At 33.2% G+C, this 22149-nt stretch overlaps 1 protein-coding gene across 2 annotated transcripts in view; it reads right to left on the bottom strand.

The window, feature by feature from the left end:
- Nucleotides 1–4738: 4738 nt before the first annotated feature.
- The window catches only part of LOC129791670 (protein sprouty), a 46111-nt gene continuing 28700 nt past the window's right edge, over nucleotides 4739–22149 (bottom strand). For both annotated transcript variants that reach the window (XM_055829945.1, XM_055829943.1), the window contains exon 2: nucleotides 4739–11911. In XM_055829945.1, coding sequence (XP_055685920.1) covers nucleotides 10488–11834 — 1347 coding nt within the window. In that variant the 5' untranslated portion in view covers nucleotides 11835–11911 and the 3' untranslated portion in view covers nucleotides 4739–10487. The remainder of the gene's footprint in view (nucleotides 11912–22149) is intronic.

The following is a 22149-nucleotide window of genomic DNA, read 5'->3' on the forward strand; positions in this document are numbered from 1 at the left end:
CGACTCGCTAAGCAACTTTCCCGGCTTGTAAATTTGCGGATTTATATATTTTATCTACAAATATCTGGATCTCCTTCCCTGGGCTGTGGTGTTACTTAAAGTGCAATAAAAATCACTGCACACTTCCCAAAGCAACACCATCACCCCACACACCATCAAGTAACATGAGAGTTCGTCGTTGCTTTTTATTTTAGCTGCGTGATGATTCTTTTTCAGCTCTCTCTCTCTCTCTCGCTGTCTTCTACTGGGTCTAGAATTTAAATTAAGGAAGAAAATGTGCAATTTGAAGAGACAAATTTTGTGCCACAATAATTCCAAGAAGAAGCAATAGGAGTGATAAAGGAAATCCTGAAAATAAACATTGGAGAGCGTATTGCATAAGAGACGAATCAGTTTAATATTGCATGCAGTGAGATTTTTATGCTTGCGTCAGCCTACAAAAAAATTATATTTGTCGTAGAAGAGGAAGGTGGAGCGGGGCGGGAGAATAAATGTATTTAAAATATTATTTTGGATTTATTAAAAATAATGAATTCGGTAGAAGAAAAATAAATAGTTGGGTTGATACCATAAATTTTCACAAAACAGATTCCTTAGAGTTAAGAAAATCTTCTTCTCAGTACCAATCTGCATACAAAATACTTTAGAAGAAGTAAAAGAGTCCCAGAAAGTTCCTTAATTATTTGAATTATAAGTTAACCCTTTCGCCTCTGCTTTACACATTAGATTTGTTCTTAAAAAAATAATGCTAAGGAAGCACAAAGAAAATATTTTTTCGAGTTTTTTTTTTCAATGAACTTGATGACATTAAAATAGATTTCATTTTTTGACGATTAAAAAAAATTGAATTGGTCACGATGGCCCAAAATCCTCCATGGATTAAAGACGCTTTCTTTGGCATCCTCTGCGTAAATCTATCGCATTTCTGACTTGGAAAAACAATTGAATTAATTTAAATTTAAAGGGAAAAATTTCATATTTGGGTCACATTATGACCAAACGGGCGCTAAAGGGTTAAACTATCAAAACTATTTTATTTATAGGCCATTGTGAGTCCATTGGCCTAAAGGTCTGAATATTATTTTTTTTTTATAATTACTTACTGAAACCTCTTAAGTCCTTCAATTCTGCTAACACAGGGTGAAATTCACTAGTCAGACAGTCTTAAGTTTTTTAAATTTTTCTGAAGATTCTTTAAGTTTTCATAAGTTTAAGTTCTAAGGAAAAATTTAAGATTCCTAAATTTTCTTAAGAGAAACCTAAGATTTCTTAAGTCAAGCACAATGCATATTTTGTATGATTTATTCGAATCCCAATGTCCGAAAGCGATCAAAAAGAAATCGTCAATAAATGTGCATTTAGCCCAATTCAGCTTAACTGAAAATATCTAAAGTTTCGCTTAAGGAAACTTAAAATTCTTAAATGTTTCTTAGAAAATCTTAAGTTTTTTTCTTAAAGAATATTAAGAAAACTTAAGTCTTTCCATAGGAATCTTAAGTCTGTCTGAATAGTAAACACCCAGAAATTTCCAAAAAAACAAAATTTATTAATTGTTGATTTAATAAGTTTTTAAGACCAAAAATCCATACAACTTTTTACAGCTTAAATGTCCTACTTTTAGAGCTTAAATTTAATACTTTTTAAGCTTGAATTAAGTGCTTTTTAGACTTGATTTAAGTACTTAATTAAGAGCTTTTTCTTCTCAACCTGAGCTTTTTTGGGACTAGAATCTAAAGGTATTTTTGAAATGGATTTTAGGATAAAATTTTGTATTATTAACGCTTTTCTGACTTCTGCTCCTTATATTTGTAACATTTTATGACTAAAAAACTAAGAGGTGTTTCCCTAAGCAAATAATTAAAATTCTTATGATGAATCTTCTGAATATTTTCACCCCTTTCCTGATGAAAAGTCTGCAAAGGAATAAATTGCTTTTGGTGCATAATTGCAGACTTAAAGGATTAGCTTAATATCTATCTCTTTCTCTCTCTCTCTCTCTCTAAATCAGACTTAATTGCCTTGAAAACTACACCTTTACCTGCTCATTGAAATCATTAATCCAACATCATGACCTCCCTGCATTGCACAGAGGAGAACCATTGAGTAAATCTTCGCATAAGACGTCCACACAGAAAGCCTCCTGATGATTCCAATAAGTGTCCAATGGATGAATGCACTTCATTATTCGCACGCGGGGACCTTCTTGTGGCGTACAGAGCCCACACTCCTGCATTTTGCGACATGATCATTTTTCCCTGTACAATCGTTAATTTCTTCGGCGACGATGAAATCTAAATGGTTTGCCTTCTGCGCGTTCTCTCCGTCCAAAACATTTTCTTACACCATCCGGCATTGTGTGTACGTTTCCAATTCTCGCGCGAACGTATGTGGGGGCCCCGTGTGCCCCCGGGGTGCGAGCGAGTGAGGATGATGGGCGAGAAAACGGGTCTCAGAGGAAGTCGGGAATGAGTCAAAAGGCTAAAATAGCTCAAGAGTCTCGCGCTTTGCGCGCTTCTCAAGCTCCACATTGACGACGACGACGACGATGGATCAGCTATTTGAGATTAGCATTAGCAAGAACAAGAAGATGTTCAAGAGCAAAACCAACGATAAGAAATTCATACAGAAATTGAATGAAGGATGGAAGATTAAAGGAAGTTGTTGAAAATTAAAGTATCTGGAACATTGTTTAAAATCACAGAAATTCGTATTTAAATTAAGGATTCAGCAGATCTTTCTCTGGATTCTTTGGAAAGCGCAATTATACATAACTAGTCAACCCGAGCCCCCAATCACGTGTGAGCAAACTCCATTTTAAGCTATTAAAAGGGGGCGTATATTAGTAGGGGGGATGAATAATACGGTACCCCGAAAAATTTTTAAAATAAAAAATCCCGTTATCTGACCCTTCAGCAGGTAGAAAGTGGGAAAAAATCAATTTTTCTGTGGGGGCGCTATAAAGGGGGGTCGGGGCGAAATCCCATATAGCGCTTGCAACTCGTATTGACCCCCTCTACCCCCATACCAAATTTCATCAAGATCGGCCCAGCTGTTTAGGAGGAGTTCATGTGCCACAGACAGACAAACATTTCAGCTTTATATATTAAGAAGATTCTTAACTCCTTCCCGTTTACGTTGAGCGACAGGCACATTAAAATATTCGAGGTTTTCATCGTGATATTTATTTTGAAGATCTCCTAAAAGGAGATTCCTCAGTCTAAACATTTTCTTACACATCATCTGCGTAAAAATTAAATTTTATATTGGAAAAACAATTCAATTTATTAAAAAAAAAAGGAAATAAAATGTTTCTCTTGTGGATCAGCATGTGACTCAACAAACGCCAAAGGGTTAAGGATTCAAATTAAATAAATTGAGTTATATAATTATTTACTTACTCTGTCCTGAAAAGAAATCTACGCTTAAAAATGTTTCTCAATATAAGAGTAGATTCTGATAAAAACCTTTTCTTTTCTAAACAACTTTAAAGTTGGTTTTAAGATTTTGACAAATGGAATTTTTAAATCGTTCTGTTGTCGTTCTATAAAATTGAAATAAAGGATTTATTATTCTAGAAAACTGTCACAAAGAACTTTAAAGAGCCCCAGAAAAGTAATTTTCTTTCAGAATTTTATTAAAATAAATAATAAAAATAAATAATAATAAATAAAGAAATAAAATGTTAAAATCTTATAAGATTTTTTCAAGAATAGATACCAAAAATCTTCTAACAGGCGAATTGTAAGAAAAGAAAAGATTTGTATCAGAATCTAATCCATAATAAAGAATTAAATTAAAAATCAACTAAATTTATTAATTAAAAATTAATTATTTAACATTAAATTTTTTAAATTAAATAATATCTGAAATCGAAATATATTTTTTTTTATCAATTAACGTCATAAATTAAAACAAAAATATTCGTTATAATGTGTATAAAATAAAATTTAAAGTGCACGATTTAGTGAGCCAATTAGTGTGAAGAAATGCATTAACAAAATTTAATATTTTCTAACGCATCAGTAGGTGAAAATTACTAAATTACTACGTCTGTGCATTAATCATTTCTTTCACATTACAAATAAATAATAATTTTAAATGTTTCTCAAATGCAAAATCTCTTTTAATCTCTCTCTTAATTTCAATTCGACAAAATACCTGCTCAATTATCGCAAAATACAAGAAGAAAATCAATTTACGCATAATTTGGTAGCTAATTAGAGAATTAATTGAAAAAAAAACTTAATTTGTGAAAGAAAATCACGCAATTTTTTCATATTCAACCTCGTTTTTTCTTCATTTTCTTCATACAAACCTTATATGCGAACTTCTTGGAGAAGGTGTGTTCCAAATATTGCACACTTACCACTCATAGTTTTCGTCACTTTCTGCGGCACACACACACTTCCCACGCACTTCGGCCATTTTGAAAGAGTTGCAGCAAAACTTGAGAGGAAGGAATTTTCAATTTTTCAATTTCATTTCTGTGTTGGACGAGGTTAAATTAAACTTTTTTTTTATGGAAAACGAAGAGGTGGAAGATAAATGAAGACAAAAAATGCATTCAAAACACCTCCAGAGGAAAATTAAAGGTGCTGAAACTGAAGTAAAAAATGCAAAATGGCGCCAGAAGTTCCAGAATTATCCGCAGCTCTGCTAATCAAACCAAAAATTGTAACCAAAAATGAAAAATCAAAACCCAAAAAAATCCTCGCAAATAAAGAAAATTAAACAGAAGTAATAAAAAAGCATTTGTTTTAATTTTTAAGTTGGTCGCTTGTTATTAACATTAGATAATTATAATTTTTAATATGTACAAACATTTACAGAGGATTTTTTAAAATCATTTGTTTTTGTATATTCCGCCATTTCGACAAATTTTCTTCTCATGGAAAAAATATTTGACAACTCATTCAATTTCTTTTTTTTTATTACATTTTTGCCTTTTAGTTATTGTTTTTTTTTATTCTTTTTTTCTTGAAAATTCTTTCCAAACTGTTGCACCGTTCCATGGTGAATTTTATTTGCATTTCATTCATTATTTTATTTCTCTGATTTTGTTGTTGCTTTTTGAATCTTTCATCCCTATCATATTCAGAAGGTAATTACTTTAATAACATTAAAATTTACAAATGTAGGTACAGTGACAATGTTTTCTTCCACATCATTTTTTGTAAAGTTTCTTTTTTTATCTTTTTTGCTATTCGCCTTGTTACAAAATTTATTATTTATAGTGAAAATTATTTATATAAGTAAAATGTATTGACTTGGTTTTTACATCAACATCCCATCGTGGGTTTGCTTTTTCTTCTTTTTCTTCTTTTTTAGCTGTCAATGTCATTTTGTTTGAAAAATAAACTAAAAGTGAGGTTAGATTCACCATCCAGCGCCATCTTTGAATACAAACGACGCTGAGATTTGTGAATCAATTAAAAGACTTTGTAATTCTGCTTTTTTGTGTTTACGAAGTTATGAAAGTCAACAAAAACGGCTCTAAATTTAATGATTCTATTCTTTATTTCTTTTTCTTTTTAAGCAATTTGACACTGTAAAATTTCTGTTTCACATTTAATATTTCTCAATAAATTCCGGCTTAGGTTGATTTATGATTTTACATTTTTTTTCTCCTGTTGCTAAGAGGTGTTTTTTCTCTATTTTTTTTTATACAAAAAATTACTACTATGAAGTGTAATAGTTTAGTGTTTTTTTCACCTATATTTTGTTGCAATTATTTTTACGAGAGGTAATAATAATGAACAGGTAATTGCTGTATGGTTATTAATTTTTCGTGATACACTTTGTTTCTTGCTCTGTGTCATAACACTTAATGGCATAATTGGGGAAATGATTTTTTTTTCGGTTAACAATTATTCAATTTTGCAATGTTTTTTAACACATAAATTTCACTTTTAAATAGCATTGAACTATCATATTTTTTCTTCTTTATAATATCAGTTATGAAATATTTTTTAGTGCTCTCATTTGTTGGGTGAAAGATTGAGTAATTCTGTGCTTAGCAGTGTTTGACAGTGACAGGAAAGAATTTGAACTGTCATAAAACAGTCATGTGTCAGGGTGGTGCTGTCAATATTTTGACAGAACCTCAAACACTAAACTTCACCAAAAATATCTCAATCTTCACAGAAAAAATTTTTCTTTCATTTAATATAATTTTTTTCTTGATATAAAAGGTTTTAAAAAAATAAAAGATTGAAGATTCTGGAAAAAAAAGTTTAAAAGAATTTTTTTTATATTAAAAAAAAACAATTACCCTCACTTATACCAACGCTCAAAAACCAATTTGAATTCCTATTGAACGCCTCAACGTCTCCTGCTCTTTCTTCTTTTGTTATTCTCCTTAAACATTATCATTTTAAATGAATGATAAAAACAATTCTTTTCTCATTTATACCCTTTACTGTAGTCTCAATTAATAATGTTCGACTAGATAATACTGGAAATTAAATTCTATTTTTCTCTCTCGCTCTCTTTCTCTCGTATTTCCCACATTTCTTCACATTCAACTCCAAATTGAAATGAATAAAAAAAATTTCATTTCGTTTTTCTCTTTTTTTTATTATTGAACTTTTAATAAAACAAAATTTCTACAATTGGTTCATGCCTAAAGAACGTGCTTAATTTGTTTTTCTAAAGAAAAATTGTATTTTTTCATCTGATAAAAAAAACATAAAAAGTATATAAATTTCTTTCATATTACTAACTTTCTTTTTACTTCTTTTTTTTTCTTCTTCAAAATTGAAAGAACATTTCCGAAATAGAAATTGGAAAAATCTACCTCCACAGAATTCTTTTCTCATCTATTACAAATTTTCCTCTTTTGCATTTTATTTATTTTTTTTACAATAAGTTAAATATTTGTGTTTGTGCTTTTTTTATCTCATTTAGTGAAATGTTTTTTTCGTTTTGTGTGAAAAAAAAACTTTATACAAAATATATATAAATCCAATATACAAGTAAAGGTCATTAATTAAATTAGTAGTTCATTAAAAATAAATATTTTATAAAGAATATTTTAGTTTATGCGTTATTTATAAAATCATCTCTTAGAACCTCTTCTGCCAGCGATTATTTTTTTTTTATTTCTCTCACCTTTTTCACATTTTTTTTGTAATCTTTTCTTTTCGTATAAAATAGTAAATGTAGTTTTTTTTTACTTTAAGACTTAGTTTTCATCCACTATTTCTATTTTCTTCTCAACATACGCTTCGATTTCTTTTAGACCGTCTCGTTTCTTTTTTTTTTTTGAAGTGTAACTGTGGGTTGTACAGAGTTTTCTTTTTTAACGGAATAAATGTCAAAAAAAAAGGTTCTTTCAAAATTTCTGTTACCTAAATGTCATTTCAAACGTCAAAAATTGTCAAATGAAGCATTGACATAATTTTCTTTTCAACTCGGATATTTTACCTTTGAACGTTAGATCCTTTAGATATTTTTTTATTCAAAATTCCTTAATAAAGAAAATTCTGTACTACCCCACTGCTACACCATTTTCTGCATTTCCTATCCCAAATTTTTTCGCTATTTCCAGAATTTTGATTAATTTTCTCTCAATCGAAATAAAACCAAAAAACCATTTTTTTTCTCTCTCAACGAATAAAATGTTTATTGTATTATAATTCTAATAAGAAAAGGAAGAAAAGCGTGGAAAAATCTCATGGAATTTAGAAGCATTCCGTGCAAGAAGTTTACGCATTTGGCGCATTGTAAACTCAAACGTATTTTATGTATTTATTTAAATTGTGTGTTTCTATTAAAAGCCATCGTGCTTTAAAATACACCCCATGTATACATATTTATTTATTTCGTTAATTTAATGTTGTGATAACCTATTTGGTTCGGAGCGGGGCACAAAAAAAAACATGATAACACACCACAACTCGGGTGTACGAGTGAAGGAACACCAACGTGCGTACACAGGCATTGTAATGAAAAAATTGAAATAATAAATTTCATTTAGTTTGATTTATTTACATTAAATGGCTCATTGATAAAAGAAATAATTTATTTGATTTCATTCAGAATGACAATTAAGGGGTTACCGTTCAACCCCTATTGCTGTCAAAATTAAATTTCAAACAGGTACGATGGTTTCTGACAAACCCACAAAAGGGTTTGAATGACAGGTTTTGACGGTTAATGTTAACCCTTTAACATTCTTTGGGTCAATGTAGACCTAAACGTTAAACAATTTATTTTCCTATTTTTTATAAACTTAATTCGTGTTTCAAGTTAGAAATGCATGAAATAGAGAAATATCGTGATAAAAATGTTTCTATGTTTCACGTGAACGCGAAAGGGTTAAATTCATAAAAAGAATTTTAACTGTAAAATAAATTAAATCAATTTTCAAACCTTTCACTGCATAATTTAAGAATAAAATCAATTGCAAAAGCTAATCCCATTCAGCAGAAAATCCCAAATCTATCTCTGCCAATTTAAACCTTCTTTTATTCCACCATTTAACTTCACCCACCTTTTGGCTTTAATGAAAAAAAAACCAAACAGGTGGTAACCGATTTTTAGGTACCTCTTGGGGTAAAAAAAAATCCATTGATATTAAAACAAATTTCTTATGCCTGATCGCAACACTGAAAGGAATAGAGAGACGAAAGCGAACGTTGAAAAAAATGTGAAATAAAAAATTTCTTCTGTGATTTCTTCCTCTTGTGCTCTCTCTCTCTCGTGCATGGGTGGATTTTGTAAAATAGAAGTGGATGGAGGAGAAAAAAAAACGAAACACATACGACATAAGAAAAATGACGAATAAAAAAAATCAAACGAGAATTTCTGAGAAAGATTCAAATCGGACAACCATCTGGTTGTTGTTTGCCTTCTTCTTCTTCAGCTTCTATTCACAAGAAAACTGATGTGAATAGCATTTGGAGAGAGAGATAGTTTTGGATGATGGTGGAAAAAAAAGGAGAAGAACCCAAAACAGATCGTGTGGCTGAAATAGACACACAGAATGGGGAATGCAGTGTTAGACGTTTGAGTCGAGAGAAATAATAAACTTTTGCATTTGAAAATTATACAATTTTGTGTTAAAAATACGCCAAAGTACGCTTCAAGCTGAGAAATGATGCTTTTCCATTGAGAAATTAAAGGGTTAATTAAGTTCCCAAATAAAAGAAAATATTCTGAAAAGACTTTCCATTTAAATTCTTTATTTAAATTTTATAATAAACATCTCAAGAGGGTGAAAAGTTTCTTTTCATGAAAAATAGAATTTGAATTTTATGATTTGTTTTATTCCTTCAGATTTTTTTTTATAATAAGGGATAGTCCAAAATTTTGGAGACATTGCAGGAAGTTTTTGGGTCAAACTTTGAAAAAAAATTTCTAATTCTTTCTCAATTCAGACTTTGAAAAAATAATGTTTAATTGCATTTTCATTAAAAGAATAATTGTTTTTATTTCCAAATTGTTTATTTTAACTAACATTTAGCCATTGAATGTAAATGCAAAGGAAATTAAATTGAAAATTAGTTTCTTTTTTATTCTACAAGTTTTCATAATTTTTTTTTGACTTCATGCCTATCCCTTTATAGCTAACAAGTTAACTTTCCACAATTTAATTTGACACAAAAAAAAATGGAAATTAAATCAAAATTCCGAAATAGCGATGTCCCTTTTCAAATCCTCACAATCACTTAAAAAAAACCTCTCATTCGCTTTTTTTTGCATTCACTAAAAGTTATGCTTCTTTTTTTTTTAAATTTAAATTGTAGTAAATATAAATTTCTAAGAAAAAGAATTTATTACAATCAAACTTTTGCAGTCTTTGGTTACTAAATGTTATGTCATCAGTGATGCCGATTTGGTTGGATGAATGTTGAGAAATGATGTCGACTTTTTAATTTATTTTTTGTTTTTTTAATTTTTTCTACTCGCCACCAAACGGCAGCAGTGACAACGATTTTCTTTTCTTTTTTTTATTTTAATTTTTACCAACAAATAATCATGATTGAAGGTACACGCGTAGAATTTCGTGATCTTCATGCATCCCTTGACCCTCGTGAAAATGGGTGAAATTCACGATAGTCAGACAGTGTTAAGATTTAACTTTAAACTTAATCCAAGGATCATTAAGATAACTTGAGAAACTTTAAGGTTTTTTTTTCTTAAAGAAAACTTAAGACAATTTCAAGAAATCTTAAGTCTGTCTGACTAAGGAATTTCACCCATAACCAAAGATTATTTTCTTTGGGGTGGAAATAAGGGTTGCCAGATTCAAAGGGATATCTGTTGCAATTTTTCTTTCTATTTTTTTTTTTATTGAAAAATTAAAAGAAATTTTAATATTTACGATTTGCTGCTGCTTAATGTCCTGCCGCACTGCACTGCATTTCTCTACACTCCAAAGTCGAACCATTGAGACACCACTCCTTGACACATTTCGAGAGCTGTTCTCAACACACTGCCCATCCTTTTGCTTTTAGTTGTTTTTTTTTCATTGTTGATTTCGTTCAGTACTCAGGGCTAGAGTCCAGCAATCGCTTCTCCGGCGTCAGATCGCAATTATTTCGTGACGCACTAAAAGTCCTACTAACATTGCCCATAACACTACTGACACTATTCCCACTCACACCTCCTGTTCCGGGATTAATGCCACCCGTGGGTTCTCCGCGGCCACCACTACCCGTCGTCCCGACGAGGCTCACGAGTGAGCTGATGGCGCTGGAATGGGTCTTTCCACGGGGACAGCGACACCCGTGACGTGCATGCCGTGCATAGCACTTTGCACACGCCGCCACACACCCCCGCATCGGCCAGTAGCACCATAGGCAGGGTAGTACGAGCGAGAGGGCCGCTAGGCAACCCCATCGCGTTGGTCGCCGATGTGGGAGGCACGAGCACGGGTCATCGGCACAGGATATACTGTCACCCTCGCCATTGTCCATCTCGTGATCCTTGGAGCAGTGGTAGTAGAGCGCCTTGACGCAGCACAGGCAGGACGCGTAGTCGATGACTGTTTCAGCACTGCAGAGGCACGTCTTGTCGCACACCCACCGCGACGGCAGTTGCCGCGGCCGCTGGCACTCTTCGCAGCGACATCGGTTGCACTGTGGGCACGTGATTGAGTTGAGGGAGTCCCCGTTTGATGGGTGAATGTCCACATCTTCGTGGAGTGCCGCCGAGGGGAGTTCCTTCGTGAAGGAGACAGGCTGTTTGGTGATGACGGACGGTCGCTGTGTGGCCGTCCGCGTGGCTGCATTCGCGGGTAGGAAAACCGGTGACAATTTAGCACCCGGCGAATGTGCCGCCGCTGTGGCATTTGGATGCCTCTGTGCGGCCAGCAGGGGTGACTCAGTCGCTGCAGGTGTGGTATGTTGGCGGGTGACTGGTGTGACATGGGCCACGGGTGGCCCAGTGCCGCGAAACGGCGTGTCCACGTACTCATTGGCGAGACGTTCGTTCTCTGGCCGCGGCACCGTCAGCGAAACAGACGGTGGCGGTTCAGTGCCGCCACCGATGAGGTGGGCGCTGAGCGGGAATGTTGTCCCGCCGCCCGGCGACGGTGCCGCCGTGGCAGGTGGTCGTCGCCTCGAGAACGTAATACTTGACTGGAGTGGCGCCAGAGGGGCTGTCGTTGGGGCGGCTGCTGGCGCCGGCTGTGGTCGCAGTGGCGGTGGCGGTACAGTCGCCGCCGCTGTCTGGCGCGGTGGCAGCGGTGCTGCAGCTGGGTGTTGAGCGCTTCCTATCAGGGGAGCGCTCATCATCGGCGGCTCAGGGGCCCTGGGGCGATGGACTCGGGGTATTGACTTCGGGGGCCGTGGAGGCGCCAGAGGATCGCCGCCATTTTTGCGATCCATGTAGCTAAAACTAACGACCTCTGAGCATCAGCCGGGGTCCTCCAAGATCCGTCATCCTTTTTTCTCGTAATCGCCTTCTGTAATTACAAAAGAAAAAACAAAGAATAATTAAAAAAAAAAAAACTCTTCAATAAGCTTCAACTTGTTATCTCGTTAATTTAAAAAGGAAATGAGATTTCTTTTGATGTTAACTTTACTATTAAGACCTTTTTTTTCGTCTAAGATTGTATTCAGAGCTTATCTTTTTTTTCTTTATTTTTTTCTTCAAAGCAATCTTATCGAAATTCAACGAGATTGCTCCAAATGATTTACCATCGCGTAACTGTTAGAGATCTTCCAACAAGGTTTTTATCTTTAAAAGAGATTTTCAGTAGCATTCAAGAGGTAGCAAAATTATGCATGGAAGCAATAAAAGCTCGATTGAGAGAACAGATATGATAGCTATTCAGTGTATAACGACTTATTAATTATGCAGAGATAATTCACGTCCACCTTGACTTATCTTGGACAAGCATTAGGAATATATTTAAAGTTTCATACACACACACACTAAAAATTATTTTACTAAATTTTCCACTGACTTTCTCTTAAATGTACTTTTAAGGGAAATATACGCAAATTTAAACGTAAATTTTCAAGTAAAGGAGATTAGCGGATTTTCATAGAAAAACTTCCTCATTCTCAAGACAATTTTGACCAATTTCATCTTGTAGGGAATAAAAAGAAAATTGAAAAATCTCCAAAGAAACTCCGCAATTTCCACTGAGATCACTTAAAAATCCAAAAGCCAACAAAGATTGCCAAAAACATTGCATCGCTATTTGCCATTTTTGTCCCTTTAAACGCTTCAAAACATTCACCGTAGTTTTTTCTTCAAAAAAGCCAAAATTTAATAAATTTTTAGGTTACCAAATATAAAATTTTTAGTTTATTATACTTAAATAAATATAGAACTAAAAATTTAGTAAAAACGTCAGAAGGAAAATTGTTTATTTGAAAAAAAGCTCTTAGGAAATTCAGGGGTTTTACGTTCAAAAAACAATTTTCTCTAAAGGTAAATTTGCAGGTAATTTAGTAATAAATTTATTAAAATTTCTTTTAGTGTGTTAGTTTTTGAAATAAAAAACCGTCAAAGTGTGTCAGGGAGTAGAGTACCCCTGTGGATGATACCCAGTATGCGATAGGGGAACTTGGGGCAATTTGTTAATTTTAATTGAGAAGTATATTTTCCTTGGTATGTACTGAGAAAATATTTTAATTTTATAATGACGACTGTCTTATAGGAAATTTTCTGGGCTACAACTTTGTCTCACACGATTTCTTTCTATCTCAATGGGAAAATGCATTTTCAGTCCATTTTCCGAACCTTGCGAAATAACATTTTGCCCCAGTTACCCCTAAGGGGTGTGATTGGAATGCCTGAGAAGGCAATATTGGAGTTCATCTGACCATATTGCATCCATCACATCGATACTAGCTGCAACACAATGTCAAAGTTTACAATTATCTCGTTGGAAGAAAAAAAAATACGAGAGGGAGACAGACTTGACGAGCCCGCAGTCTTATATTTATATTGAAGCTGAATAATCACCAATTTTTACACTTTTCTCGCTTCTTTAGCTGATAAAACGTTCAGGCCATTTGCAGTGCTGCCTTGAGAGACATTTGAGACGATTATTTTGCAAATCAAACACTTTTTTTTTAGTGGTTGAACAAGATATCGCAAGGAGATTGTGACTATATAGTTGACTACATAGAAGAAATTAATGAAGAAAAAAATGAGTTCTCCTCGTGCGCTGATTTAGCTTGACCTGCAAAGTCTGGCTTTGCCAGCAAAGGTATTTCTCCACATATAGCAATTTATATACATGTGAGGTGTACCATGTTGGAGGGATAAATTGGAGAATGAAAGAGATCAGCATAAGATCATGATCTTGTCTCGTCATTGAATGTTGAGGTTCATTCTTTAGTTTTGCCCAGCAGTGATCAGTTTTTTTTTCTTATTATATTTTGGTGTTGTTGTAAATGTATATAGCACGCAAGAAGGAAAGCCAAAAGGTGGAAGACTATATGTATATACAAAAAAAAGCACACAAGAAGATGAAGAGAAGCAACATCCAGTAGATTGTGTACGGGGCATTCATGGTGTGGATGTTGTAAAAAGGAACCAAAAGCAACATACGATGAAAACATAAGATGATGGCATGAGAGCGAGAGCGTGACAGAGAACCATTGAAGGAGGAAAGAATCATAAGAAGAACAAAAAAAAAACGAAGAAGAAGTATAATCTTTGAACCCAAAACCTGTATTCCTGGAAGACACAAGAGATTCTCTATTGAAAACTCTTAGAGCACACGCATTGAAACACGAGATCTTGTGATTCTTCGCATTTTTTTGTGTACATATGTGCCACCTCCTTGAGATCACTCTGGAAGAAAAGTCACCAATGCGCTTTAACTATTCCTTTTTTTCTTTATTTTTTTTCATTTCTCTATGAACCCCCATCTAGGGAGAGATCACCTCGTGAATTCGGGTTAATCAAGAGAACCCCCAAAAGAAGAAGAAAAAATCTGTAAAAGCCCAACAATATTCTTAGCCAAGAATGCTTCTCACATGTGGAAGAAGGGAGAAGAGCCACGAATACAAAAATATATAATTTACTCAAGTTGGAAGATGTAGGGCATTCAACTCCATTGGAAATGTAATACATATTTTTTGTATTCTTCAACATTTTCTGATAATGCCCACAGATAAAATACTTTTAATTTTTGTGGTTGAAAATAAATTTTTATGTATGGCTATTGTGATAGTTTGCTGGGGAACCTTACTATCGCAAGACCGCAGGAAATACTCCCGGAGCCATTGTTCGTGGAATTCACGTGAAATCAGAGAAATTCGCATAAAGTCTGCATCATGGCTGATTCATCAACTTCAAGTGGCGTCAGTTGTTTGGGGGCTACCAAAGCAACTTTTTTTTTGCTGTTTTTTAGTGAATATTTTGTTGGTGCCAAGCGGAAGTTCTTTCAGTGATAAATTCCTCATTACTTTCATTTTAGCTTTTACTTAAGGAATTTCACAAATTATTACCATTAAAAATGGGGGAATAAGTATCCCTTGAGTCATTGTGCTGACTTCATGGTGAAAGATCAAAAAAATCCATGCATCGTGGTGCTATCGTCACACCTGCAGTTACCTTCATTCGTTAAATGAATTTCCAATGACAAAAAAATCGTTTGATAATATATTTCAAATAGAATTTTATTTTAAATTCTTTTGCATTATTCGTAATCTATAGAAATTTATCAAAAAAAAAATAGTTAAAGAATGTGAGTAAATTCAATTTTTTCAATAAAAATAAATTTGAAGATTCTGGAAAGAAAGGAGTTTGATAGAAAAGAAGCTACGAGGATGATTAAACCGGACGTTAAGTACACAGTATAATGTACAAAACTACCCTAAAGGAATAGTAAAATCTTAATATAATTTTACATTAATTCATTGAGATTTGAGATTTCTTTAAAAAAGACTAAAATTTTCTCAAGATTTGATAAGAAAAACTTAAGATTTTTAAGAAAAATTTAAGATTCCTGAAATTTTCATAAGAAATACCCAAAATTTCTTAAGAAAAGCCTAAGATTTCTTAAATTTCCTTAAGTGAAACTTACATTTTCTTTAGTTTTCTTAAGCGAAAGTTAAGGCATCTTAAGATTTAATGAGCTTTCTACGGATTTTATTTAATCTTCTTTTTTGTATCTTTAGTTTTGTTAAGAAAAGCTCAAGATTTTTCAAGTATTCTTAAACAAAACTTAAGATTTCTTAGGTCAAACTGAATCGGATTAAATAAATATTTCTTTTCCGATGTTGTTTACGAATTACGATGCATAAAGACGATTAAGAAACATCATTGAAAAAATATAAATTTGAACCTATTCAGCCTGATAAAAGATTTCTTAAGTTTCAATCAAATTTTGCCTAATAAAACTTAGGTTTTGCTTAAGAAATATTATTATTCTAGTAGAATCTGACGGAATAGCGTCAGCCAATGAACGGTAGGTCAACCCAAACTCATCCTTTCAATTTAAGGGCCAAAACTTTCGACGCTTCTGTGCGTCTTTCTCAGTGGCTGGAGTTTTTATCAACATTTATTATAAATTTTCTTTTTTAAGGCTCCAACAGATGGACGAGAAATTTCTCGTGCGGTGCGGTGCGGCGAGGTTTTCGGCCAATCAGAAGTGAGAGATAGCTCTCACCGCACCGTACGAGAACGTTTTTCGGCCAATCCGAAGCGACGATGGGCCACGAAATCCTCGCCGCACCGCACCGCACGAAGAATTTCTCGTCCATCTGTTGGAGCCTTTATTACAATATTTTATTTCTTTCCATTTGAATTTGAAAGTCTTAAAAATTTTGAGTTCTTAGAAAAACAAGAGAAATTAAAAAATTTTCTTAATAAATCTTAAGTTTTCTTAGGAAATCTTATGATATCCTTAACAAAATTTAAGAAATTTTATTAAATTCTTAAGAGAACTCAATTCTATCTTAAGAAACCTTAAATCTATCTGTCTGAGTAGTGAATTTTACTTTTAATTGTTTTAATTCTTTATTTTGACAAAAACTGTCATCCATTGCAAAGGAGGATAGCAAGGATATTCTACTTATTGACATAACGTAAACAATGCCCTTGTTTTCTGTCACAAATAAACATGATCTTGTACATTAAAAAAAAATGAAAACACAACAACATGAAATGGACTTAAGTTGTCTACGAGAATGCAAAACAGAATGTGCGCGCATACATAATCTCCATATAGTATGGAGAATGAAAAGATATACATAGAAAAGAAGGAATAAAAATAAAACGGGTCTCAATTTATGAAAATAAAAAAAAAACATAGCATCTCGCGGTGCCGCAGAATTGCACCACCACTGCAAATAGTCATGGCTACACAGAAAATAAAAGTTCGTAGCATTGTTCGTCAAATTTCGTGAAAGGTTCGTAACTCCAATGCTTTTATATGGGAAAATTCACCTCCAGGTTCGTATAATGGGGTCTCACTCCCAGGGAGGTTAACCCCAAATTACGAACCTGGAGGTGAATTTTTCCATGTAAAAGCATTGGAGTTACGAACCTTTCATGAAATTTGACGAACATTGCTACGAACTTTTATTTTCTGTGTATGGGGACAAAATGACAGAGTGACGCCATTAAACATGAAAATCCCGTTTCCGATTAATTAATTAATCTCTCCATGTGAATTAATTGCTTCTAATGAATGAATTGAATTGAATTTATGATTCTTCTTTTTTTTCCCCTGCAATTCACCATCAATTGAATGGAAATTTTGTCTTTTTCTCAAAGCTAAAAAAAAATGGTGGACTATGTAGTAGGTAAACATAAGAAATATACATAGCACAGCACTATGTAAAGTAATTTTAAATAGTAGAGAATGAAGGTAGTTTTTGTGAGACATGGCGAAAGTGACAAAATTGAATGAAAAAGAAAAGGAAAAGAAATTAAAAATGCAGCATAAATGGAAACGTCGTTGAGGATGATCACCCCGCTTGGAACGTATGCAGAAAATAAACAAATGACCGATGGAATACAAAATATAAAATCCCTGTCATTGGCACCCATTGCAAAGGAAGAAGAAGATGAAAAAAAAAGAATGGATGTCTCTTCGTGTGTGCTGAGAATTACAAGAAATCTCTTCGCAATGGTTCTTCACCTCTTAGTGGAAAGTCATGGTTTTTTTTTACTCTTCTTAATTCTCCTATTTTTCTTCCACATCCATCCACTTCTTTATTTTTTCTTTAAGCTCGCACAGTGACCACTTTAGAGGCTCAAGAAGTGCACAACTATATACATATGTATATGAAACTGTTAAGTCACAAGCGCTTATACTACAAATAGCTAAAAGTTCATTAGACTTTTTACCAATATTGTGGACGCCATTTGTCTCACTTTGCTGTGGTTACATCTCGCACATTCAATGGAGACTTTCAACAAACAAAAAAACTAACAAGGGCCCATCACATTTTGTCCAGAACAAATGGGGTTCGTCATTTCAGGGGAATTTATTTTACGATATAATACGATTTTATATACTAAATTATGAGAATTTCACAGGAAATGTATTAAAGAAATATAAAAAAAAAATTGAAATGAAATTTTCACAAAAAATTGTAATATTTGATACGATCATGAATAAAAAGGGCTAAATTAAATATTGTTAAAAACATTTCCAGTTAAACTTAGGTTCTAATAATAGGCCCAACCTTATCATAGATTTTAAAGAAAATATCCTGAAAAAAATGATCCCTATTCGTTCAGGACAAAATGTAACGTGCCCTTGTACATATCCCTAGTGGTTTTATAACCACCACAACCAAGAGGAATCATTCTTTCTCTCCGAAAACCACAATTCCACCTCATTCCATCACAAAATGTTAAGATTAAAAGGAAAATGTGATTTTTCTTCCAAAAAAAAAAAAATAAAATAGCAAAAAGAAGGAATTGAAGACACCTCAAGTTACTTAAAGATGTAATTTTTAAAACAATTCAGATAAGAAGTAAAGAACTGGATTTTACTTCACTATAACTACTCATAAGTGTAAAAATAACTTTACAAAAAATAAAAGAAATTCACCAAATGCGGTGAAATGTCATCGACTAAATATTGGCGCGGAATATTTGATGGCCAAATTTGATTAGCACAGTGTCACACTTTTTCCCCAACCAAGGTCGTCTACACTCGAGATTTACGCGTCTAATTGGGCACCCGGAGAGTTTATAGATTTGAGCAAGTCAATGGGTTCACCGTGTGACCTAGTAAGGGGTTTTTTTTAAGTAGTTTTCATTGCATTTTTATGTTTGAAATGCTTGAAATGAATTATTTTATTATTTTATAACTGAAATGAATTTTCAAGAAATAATTCTGAGAAAAAAAAAAGATTTGTGAAGAAAAAAAATTAGAAAGATATTGAAATTTCAAATCCAAAAGAAAAAATATTAAGATAGGGGTAGATTCTGACAAAAATCTTTTCTTTTCTTACAATTCTTCAGTTATAAGATTTTTGGTATTCCGGGAAAAATCTTATAGGATTTTTACATTTTGTTTCTACTTTTTACCGTTTTTTAGAAGGAAAATTACTTTTCCAGGCCTCTTCAGAGATCTTTATGACCATTTTCCTGAATAACAAATTCTTTATTTTACTTTTCTAGAACGACAATACAACGATTAAAAAACACCCATCTGTGAAAATCTTACAGATAATCTCGCTAAATATGTTCTTTTGTTAGAACAACTAGAGAATGGAAGTTAGGAGAAATTCTGAATAATAAAAAATAACAGAATGCGGTTGTTTCTGTGATTTCTTTTGCTTACATCTTAAAAGTTATTGTAAGATTTTGACAGTTAAAGTTTTTAAGTCACTTTAGAAGAAAAAGAAAAATTAAAAGATTTTCTATTCCAGAAATCTTTCAGAAAACCCGTTAATGATTCCTGATTTAGTATTGGTTTGTCCAATATTTACATGGATTTCTAACCTAACATATTCACATTAATTCAGTACAATTTTGATTTTCTGTCCCATTCAACTCCATTGAATATAATGGTAAATATGTTAGGTTAGAAATCTGAATAAATATTGGACAAACCAACATTTTTCCTTAACTATCTTTTTTAAAAATGAAAGAAATTGAAAATATTTTAAATATTTTTCATACAATACCAAAAAGTTTATAACTCTCGAATTGTAAGAAAACAATATAAAAGATTTTTGGCAGAATCGAACCCAAAATGATAATTTTGAATAAATTACGTCAATTCTGTCGCTTTTAGCTGTGATTCTTTCTTCAAAGAAGCACAGCTTCTGTGTACACTCAAAAATGCAAAGTCGTCAGATCGGGCTCAAACTTGGGATAAGCACGAATTAGGGTCCCTACATTCCAAAAAATGGTGGCGCCAAAAATTTTTCCGGCCGGCCGGCCGGCCGGCCGGAGTATAACGCTAAATTGCGAGAGAACGGTGATAGATAGAGACTTGCGGTCAACGGCAAAGTTCATATATCAGGTGGAAGACATCCGATTATGAGGTCAAATCCAACCCCCCACCCCCGCGTCCGCCATTTTGAATAACCCCCAAATTTTGTTTTGCTTATATCTCAGCCCCTATTATAGCTAGAGGTCTGAAATTTTGATATGTTATAGGGGCCATCAAGACCTTTCCAACGATACCTCATTTTTGAAAATCGGTCAAGCCGTTTAGTCAATATGGCCGCCACAATTTTTCATCGAAAATCGACCATAACTCGAGAACGGCTTGACCGATTTTGATCAACTTGGGCTCAAATGAAAGATATTAACGAGCCCTACAACTCTCTAGAACATTACAAGTTTCAAAAGTGACCGCAAGAGGCGCTAAAATCGAAAGCAAAATTTTCGATGAGTTTTCGATGAATATCTCGAGCACCGCTTTATAGAATTGCTTCATATTTTGATATGTTATAGTTGACTATATTATCTATCACCACGCCAAAAATGAAGAAAATCTATGTAGCCGTTCCGGAGATATCGCGTTTTAAAGTTTACATGTCATATCTTGAGTTGCATAAGTTTTATATATACACATATAAAATAAAATAAAATATATATAAATGCATAGATATATACATTATATATATACATATAAAAATGCAAAGATAAATATATAAAAACTGCAAAGATAAATAATAAATATAACATGGATGGAACAGTATAAAGCGAAAGAACGGTAAGTAAAACTTACGAGCTGTGATTCTTTCTTTGTCAGTGAAATGTGAAATTTACGGAAAATTGGGGATAGGTAAATTTTGAGGAAGGCTTTCTCGCGTACCGAATCACAGCCAACGCCCACGATTAAGGCTTTTCACAAAATTTCTAAGCGTTGGCTGTGATTCGGTGCGCGAGAAAGCCTTCCTCAAAATTTACCTATCCCCAATTTTCCGTAAATTTCACATTTCACTGACAAAGAAAGAATCACAGCTCGTAAGTTTTACTTACCGTTCTTTCGCTTTATACTGTTCCATCCATGTTATTTTTCTTGGAGTAAACAACATTGAGAATTCGTACAGTAAAATTTACACGCTTCGCTAATCTCGTGGCATTCTAATCTATATGGTCACATGTGAAGAGGACGAACAGTGAGTGCCAATATTAAATATATATTTCTTATATTTTCTCACTATTTAAACAGTGTCTTTTCAATTTCCTTTTCCACACCATCGCCCCACTGTGCTCCCGCCAAAAAAAAACCGAGAAGAATTTTCTGTTTTTTCGCACTGTGTCTATTTATTCACAGATAGTGATATTTATCGATACATTTCCGCATTGATAATGCGTTAAGTAATACGCGAGATTTTTTTTTCTCATTGAAAAAAACAACCACGAATTATGTTAGAAATTGCCCGCTCCCCTCCATATGCAAAGGAATTAGAATTTTCCGAATAGAAAATTTAGAGAGAAAAAAAATGGAGATGAAAGTAAATTTTCCGCTCGTGGTGTGAAGAAAAGGTGACGTCACGAGAGGAATGTGTATTTAAATGGTATTAAATGGCCTTCAGGGGTCACACCACTATTGTACATCCGTTTTTATGTAGTGTGTATGTGGTGAAAACATTGTTAAAATGTGAATCAAAAATTAAATGAATACACAGGGTGTGGCATTTGTGCTGTCTTCATTCATATTCTCTCTCTATCCAATGCCATCGACAGCGAATGCTAAACACTGAGAGAAAATAAAAGGCAAGAGGGGTTTCGCAAAAAAGATTTCACATTTAACCCCTTTTGCATATTTTTTTTGTGAATAAGAAAATAGGGTAAAATACAGTGGGGATATGTAGAACATCCTTTTGTTTCTGTGCAGCCCCAAAGGTGAATATTTGAGTCAAATTTTTTTAGTTTTGTGATCAATTTTTATTTCTCATTCATAAAATAATGATTCGATTTATTTAATTTTCATTAAGAAGAATCCAATAAAGCTACTTTCAAATCCACAACTACATTTTCACAAGAAAATGGTTTGAACAATATTTCATTAAAGGAAGTTAAGGATCAAATATTTTGATCAGAAAATTTTGCTTTTGGTCAGAAAAATATTCCTTATTGATCAGGAAGACGTCCTTTTTTAACTTCTTAAGTTAATTAAATTGATTCTCTTCAATTGTTTTCAGAAATGTTAAAGAAATTACGTTAAAAAAGTTATTTTTTCGTCAAAACTTAAAATCTTTTTACTGTATTTAAACTTCTGACGGATCTTTCTTCATGTTCTACGATTAT

Source organism: Lutzomyia longipalpis, chromosome 3 (genome assembly GCF_024334085.1).
Source record: "Lutzomyia longipalpis isolate SR_M1_2022 chromosome 3, ASM2433408v1".
NCBI classification, from domain to species: domain Eukaryota; kingdom Metazoa; phylum Arthropoda; class Insecta; order Diptera; family Psychodidae; genus Lutzomyia; species Lutzomyia longipalpis.